Raw genomic sequence first — 7,239 nt, forward strand, 5'->3', positions numbered from 1 at the left:
GAAAACAGCGGATTGATCAGTTTCAAGGGATCTTTGAGCAGATAAGGAGGCCTCAAAAAGGATCCCAAATTCATCTAGGCATTGTTCACACACTAAGAAAGGTTTTTATGCAGTTTATGTTTGATGTCAGTCAAGTTTTATTGCTAAGGATGGTGCTGATATTGATATCCTGCCAATTTCACCGAGAAGCGGAGGCACAGTACTTCCTCTCATCAAGAAAAGTATGATGACAGCTAAGGGGAGCCAACTAACACTTGGTTTCAGAAATTCCTGAAGTCCAGCAGGTGAAGGCCACTAAACTCCTTGCTCTTCCTTACCACACAAATTTCAGTGGATTAATGCCAATCCTCATGTTATCCCCCAAGAACCAAAGGATGCTTAAGTTGTGCTAGTTTCTTTGACCCATATATCCTGCATTTGCTAAGTCTTCCTCATTAACTAATGGCCATGTGTGGGGGCGAGAAGCAGAGGACATGAGCATGTTCCACAGTAATTGTGTAATTGATGGTCAGCTTCCCGATTATCTACAACACCTTATTAAATGATATTATGGCACGCAGGAAGCCAAGTAGATGAGGAAAACGTTACAGCAATCTGATTGCTGACTCTCTTGCAGCACTTTTAAGAGTACTGGTAGTCATTAAAACATTCCATACGGTTTCCTAAGCTAAATTAAAAACAGAGCAGGCCTAGATGTTGATAAGGATAATCTCACAGAAAATAGGGATCAGGTTCACGGGTCAGCACGGGAGTGCCTGTTGTGCCCAATGCTCTGCGCACAATGTGAAGACGACGACTCTGTAGCATGAGTGAAGAAGAGACAGTGGCACACAAAGATCAGAGCAACATGGCGGGCACCCACGGCCTTGCTGGAACTTTGCTGAGTCTACTCCAGCTGCCAAAGTCCATTGCACAGTCCCCAGGTCAAGATCCCTCTGGAATGTCCAGGCGTAGCAATGGGCTCTTGTATTCCTGCTACCTCTTCCTTCCCGAGCACCAGTTTTGCCTGCGTGTACTGCATGCACCGAGCCGTGGCCACACATTACAAGCAGCTGTGGCTGTTTGCCTCCTCGCTCTTCATTCTTCACCCCTGCACAGAACATCCATGGCTGCTCTGCTCCTTGCTGCCATGCCTGCTGGCCCTCCTGGGACACAGTAGGCAAAGGAACGCGTCAACTTTGCCATTCAGTGACCTTTGTGACTGACATTTTTGTCACTTTTTCAAAAGTCTCCGAAGATGTTCTCCTTTTTCTTTCCTTGACCACAAATTCAACGGAACGATTGGCATCCATGGGCTGTGTTACAAGCATATGAATGGTTTTCATAGACTACAGCTCCCCAAAGCCTCCTCAAGCACAACTACTTCCTTCTTCTGCCTGAATAACTAAACTATTAACTACCACGGTTATATAACTATACGCGATTACACGTATCTCTACGTATGCTGTAACTACAAATAAAAATACAACTGCGTTGTGTAAATACAACTGCGATAGTTGCAGCTGCATCTCATCACTTACACAAGCCCCCCACCTCCGCCCGCCGCGCACACACAACGTCTCGCCCCACCCACACCCGAAGCCCCGCGCGAATCCGCCCAGCCCGCAGGGGGAAGCCCCGCCCCCCGAGCACGCGCCGGCCGGGCCATGTGAAGAAGCGCACCTTTTGCACGAGTCCCGCTGGCCGCGGGGCGGGACCGCGTGGGAGGAGCCGCCGGGCCGCAGCAATCGGAGCTGCCGCTTGTGTGACATCACGCAGAGCCCCGCCCACCGGCCCGCCGGCGGGCGGTCCCACCAGGGAGGGGCCGGCTGTCGCGAAGGCGAGCGGGCCAATGGTGGGCGAGGCGGGGTGCGTGGGCGGGCGGGCCGCGCCGAGCGGAGGGGCAGTGGCCAATGAGGCGCGGGCTGGGGGGCGTGGCCGCGCCGGCTCGGGTTCCGTGTGGAAGGAGTGAGGGGGCTCGGGTGTAACGGTTGCTCGCCCGGCGCCAGCGGAGGGAACGGCGGCGGTCGGGCCGGCGGCGGAGGAGTCGGGGCCGCGCTCACCGCTGGGGCTCCGCCGCGGGCCGCTCGGCAGCTCTCCTCGCGCGCGGACCGGGCGGGGCCGGCGGCCACCGCCGCCGCTCGCCCCGGCGCGATGTGCGGGGGGATGGCGGCCAAGGGGCCGGGCGGGCCGCGGTGGTGGCAGAACCGGCGGGCGCGGCTGCTGTGCATGCTGGCGCTCACCTTCCTCTTCTTCGTGGTGGAGGTGGTGGTGAGCCGCGTCACGTCGTCGCTGGCCATGCTGTCCTACTCCTTCCACATGCTCTCCGATGTCATGGCCCTGGTCGTGGCGCTGGTGGCCGTGCGTTTCGCCCAGCGGACCCGCGCCACCAGGAAGAACACGTTCGGCTGGGTGCGGGCCGAGGTGATGGGCGCCCTGGTCAACGCCGTCTTCCTCACCGCCCTCTGCATCACCATCCTGCTGGAGGCCATCGAGCGCTTCACCGAGCCCCACGAGATCCAGCAGCCGCTGGTGGTCATCGCCGTTGGAGGGGCGGGGCTCATAATCAACCTGCTGGGGCTCTGCCTCTTCAACCACCACGGCGTCGGCGGGCACGGCCATTCCCACGGGCACGCGCACGGGGGCAACGCCCGGCTCCCCCGGGGGAGCGCCAAGGCCGAGCAAGCCCCCGCGGACGGCGAGGCCGCGCTGCACCGCGAGGAAACCAGCACCTTGGTGGAGAACTGCAGCAGCTCCAACGGGGTCAGCCAGGAGAAGCTCGGTAAGCCCTGCGCGCCTTCTGCCCGTCCCGGGAGAGCGGGAGAGGTCCCGTCCCCGAGGACGGCGTTGGGGCGAGTTCCGTGGGGCCGGCCGTCCTTAGGGAAAGGGCAGTAAAGCTGCTTGGTGGGGCAGGCGGCACCTCCGCCTCAAGCCTTTTCTCCAGGTGTTAAAAGGAGCGCCTTGGGTCGTGCCTTTTTCTTGCAGGCAGGTCAGGGATGAAGCTTGGGGTGAAGTGCTCTTCGCCTTGAGAAAAGTTGGTGCTGGCTGAGGAGGTGTGTGACGGGCGGTGGTTGCCTGTCACAGGACAGTGCTGAGCTGAGCTGGCTGTACATCAAACTGCAGCTCAGCGCCTTGGTCCTGACAGCCGGATCTCTCTGTTGCTCTAGTTGTCAGCTACCTGAGAGATTTTTCTCCCACTTGGATGTAGTGTACTGAAGTACATACAGTAATGCAGTGCTTCTTCAAGGCACGCGTAGAAGAAATCTTGGAAATTACCAATTGGAGCTGAGGAAGTCATGCAGTAGGTACTGAATGCAGAGCTTGTTGGCTTCAGAGCACACATTCTTGGTTATTTTTTTTAGTGGATCCAGAAGCCTGGGTGACTTGCTTAGAAGTCACTTGGTCTAAGCTGAATACTGTGTGTCAGTGGAAGCTGTGCGTTTCCTGCTTCTCCTCTTCCCTCGTACTGCATCCCTATAACAGGGAAGAAAGAGTGTTAGTCCTTACGGCCACATCTCTCTTCTCAGTCCTCAGATCCACCTATCTCCTTTCTTCTCAGGGAAACATTAGGAGAGACTGCTGAATTAGCTTAGGTTGCTCTTTCCTCTGTAGAGTGAACTTTGCTACAGTTTCAGTATTTCAGTGGTCAGAAATTCCCATGGACATCTGAGAAACTCAGGAGTTCATCTTTTTCTCTTTAGCTTCTTTAGTGTTTTGAGTCTGTTGCTTTTGAAAAGACTGAAAGTTCCTCTGAATATATTACACTCCTTTCTTAACCACAAAATAAAATAACCTCTTTGTGTCATGTTAGTCCCAACAAAACTATCCTAATAATTAGTTTCAAACAATGTAAAATTCATTTAGCCATTGATCTAATTGGTACCTTGGCCTGTGAATTGTTCGTGCCTGCTGAAATGTAAGTTGTGCTTTCAGCTAAATTCTTGTCTAGTTGTAGGCTAAAAGATTGACTTCTTTTGTGGGTTAAAACATGCACTGTTTTTGGGTAACTTGTCTGGAACATCTTGTGGGTGTCCTTTCAGCAATAGCAAAGAATTTGTTGTGGGCATTGTGTAAGTAACAGGGCATAATTTTGGTCACGGTGAAACTTTCAAGTAAGTTTGCCTTTCCTTCTCTGCTGTGTCATGATTATGTAAGGGATGGAGTTATTCACTGTGACCCGTGGAAGTGTCACAGGTAAAGGTGTGCGAAGAGTTGTAAGAAGCTGTAAGGGGTGCAGGTGAAGATCAGGGAAATTGCAGAAAGTGGTGCTGTACCTCAGCAGGGAACTGTGAGGAATGGTAGACTCTCTTCTCCTGAGGTTGAAGTGAAATTCTCATGATAGCCTCAGGGGCTAGTCCTGCACAGGCCTCTTTGTGCATACATTTTCAGTAAAGTAATGTGTTTATAGTTAGGTTTAAATGAGTCAAAATTCAAATTGAGATATTTTAACCATTGAAAAGGCTCAGAGCTTTCTGGAACCATGCTTCTTGCTACCCACCCCTATACGCTAGCTCTCCAAATCCCCTTTGTCCCAAATGCTTTGTATGGAGCAGGATCAGAAGTGTCCTCTTTCTGTGCCCTCATTGTGAACCCCAAAGTCTGAACTCTGTAACTTCAGATATTTTCCTCTAGCTTACTCACTTCTCTGGCAAATTACTGGTCCCAGTGACACTTCCTTGTTCCATAACTCCTAGAAACTGTGGAAGATGTAGCTGGAGCTTTAGGATGGAGCCATGGTGCCTGACACAATGAACCCAGGGCTTGGGGCTGACATACTGCTCGGCCAGCTCCGTGTGTGCCTGCCTCCTTGGAAGAGAAAGGGCCTTGTAGACACTTCTGTGATCACAAAATTAGTCATGAGAGCAGAGTGACAAGAGCTGTAGGCCATATTAACACGTTAATGTTTACAAAGCTCTAAACTCAATAACCATGGAAGCAGTGAGAGCTCCTTGTTTTACTTTGTCAGGCCAGCGGCCAGTGCCCGTTACATTTCTTTAGCACTGCAAAAAGTGAATCTTGTAAAATAGTTCCAATTTTTTAGTTTGCAAAATGATTTCTTTCAAAAACTTCATGCTGCCTTTTATAATGGTGTGTGCATTTGTTCCTGCACAGTTTGTCGGGTGTGATGGAGCTCATTTTGACAGGGGAGGGTACTAAAAAGTTCTTTTATGAATTACATGATTCATAATGCATGGCTTTGGGCATCAACAGCTATATGCCACTCAACAGCTGCATGTCATTTGGAAAGAAATGTACTAAAAACATGTTTTTATATACACTGGAATACAAATAGCACAAATTCATAGCTTCTGAGGACTTAAGGGATAACTTACACTGTCCTATCTATAGTCAATGCTGCTGACAGGTTCTGCCTGTTAGACCTCCAAAGCTCCACTTACTGTATCTCGCAGTTCTGCTGGTGTCTCAGGAGTGATTCCTCCTCCTTGATTTCAAAGGTCTTTTGGAAACAAACCATTCAACCTGGGAAAAAAAAAAGGACTATAAAGTAGTATCTAAACTGCTTTTGAGCTTATTTCATAAAATGTAATATAAAATAGAACTGCACTGCTATTGCACTGGAGAGATTTTCGCTATGTGATTATCTGGCCTTCCAGAAGACGAAACAAACATAAAATACTTAGCTACTTAAGCAACCTTTATCTGTGTGCTCCACAGTTCTTCACTGAAGAATTGGAAAGTAAATTGCCTAATGTTTAAGCAGCCAGAAAACGTGGAAAGGGATTTTTATTATAGCGTGTGCCTAATGGCTCTACTGCTTTCTTGTCAGGTGATATGAAGGAAGACACGACTGACTTACAGGTCGAGGAAGACTCTAGTGCACAGCTGAACATGCGTGGAGTTTTTCTGCATGTTTTTGGAGATGCCTTAGGTTCAGTAATTGTTGTAGTGAATGCCTTGCTCTTCTATGGTTTGTGGAATCCATGCCCCAAAGATGGGCCCTGCTTTAATCCATGTGTCAATAGCCATTGCGTGAAGAATGCTACTTTATCCCACCCTCTTGGCAGTGCAAACAAGTCTGAGCTAGAGAGCATTACGGTGGCTGGTCCATGCTGGTTGCTATATTTAGATCCTGTTCTTTGTTTGATTATGGTTTGTATCCTCCTTTACACGACTTACCCGTTACTTAGGGAGTCGGCCCTTATACTCCTACAGACTGTTCCCAAACAAATAGATGTTCATTCTTTGAACTCAAAATTACGTACCCTTGAAGGAGTTGAAGCAGTCCATGAATTACACATTTGGCAGCTAGCAGGCAGTAGGATCATTGGCACGGCTCACATAAAGTGTCCTGACCCTTCCACGTACAAGATAGTGGCAAAGCGCATAAAGGAGATCTTTCACGATGAAGGGATTCATGCAACTACCATTCAGCCCGAGTTTGTCAGCGTTGGCTCTGAATCAGGGAGGGGGACATGTGAGTTTCCTTGCAGAACTCAGTGTGCTTTGAAGCAGTGTTGTGGAACAGTAGAAGATAGTACTGGAAAGAAGACAGAAAAATCTTCGTCGCTTAGTATTTCTTGTTCAGAGGTTGTCATTGAATTTCCGCATAACAAAACGAGAAGGATTAAATCGGAGAGTGTACCTGCAGTGAAGCTAGAGGCAAACACCAATCAAAACGAGGAGTTCGAATCATCTTTGTAACTCCCAGAATGGTGCTACCTGAGTTTTGGTGACTTTGACAACAGCTGTACTGCAAGAGGAAGAGGCAGATGTTTGAGACGCAATTTTGCCAAGTAGCGTAATTGCTGAAGTCCTTGTTCTTGTCACATTGCTAAATCTAGAATGCTTGTTTTAAAGAACATGATGTCACTGTCATATACGGTGTTTCTGTTGACTTTGTACTGAGACTGACAGAAAGTGCGCCGATGCTGTAACAACTTCAGAAAGCCAGTTTCAACATTTCAGCTCAGTCACTTTGTTGTGCTTCAAATTATTTTTTTTTTCAGCTAAAATATACTTGAGGGATGAGCTTATAGGAACTCAGTTTGTGTTACAGATTTCTTGGACCTGCTTTTTCCTTTAATATTTGATCTGTAGATATTTTAATATATTGTTTGTTTAGAAGCCCTAAAGGAAACCAAAGTCGATAGAAAGTTTTTAAAGCTATAACTACTTAAAACTGGAAACCACTTGTCAGTTTCACGTATTTTTCTTAAACTTACGTAACAAAAAATGTGAAGGCTTTTCTTACGAATATATCACATAGCATATTTTAAAGGAAGCATCAAATGATTGTTA

The 7,239-nt window shown here is 48.7% G+C and overlaps 1 protein-coding gene across 1 annotated transcript; it reads left to right on the forward strand.

Annotated features, from left to right (window-relative positions):
- The first annotated feature begins 2,118 nt into the window (after window positions 1–2,118).
- LOC136056876 (proton-coupled zinc antiporter SLC30A1-like) lies at window positions 2,119–6,930 on the forward strand. The gene is made up of 2 exons (XM_065749276.1): window positions 2,119–2,761; window positions 5,768–6,930. The coding sequence occupies exons 1-2, from the start codon at window positions 2,134–2,136 to the stop codon at window positions 6,640–6,642; spliced, it is 1,503 nt and encodes a 500-aa protein (XP_065605348.1). The 5' UTR covers window positions 2,119–2,133; the 3' UTR covers window positions 6,643–6,930.
- The last annotated feature ends 309 nt before the right edge of the window (window positions 6,931–7,239 follow it).

This window comes from Cyrtonyx montezumae, unplaced genomic scaffold, assembly GCF_038088225.1.
Source record: "Cyrtonyx montezumae isolate F1298 unplaced genomic scaffold, pur_monq_1.0 scaffold_0, whole genome shotgun sequence".
Lineage (NCBI taxonomy): Eukaryota > Metazoa > Chordata > Aves > Galliformes > Odontophoridae > Cyrtonyx > Cyrtonyx montezumae.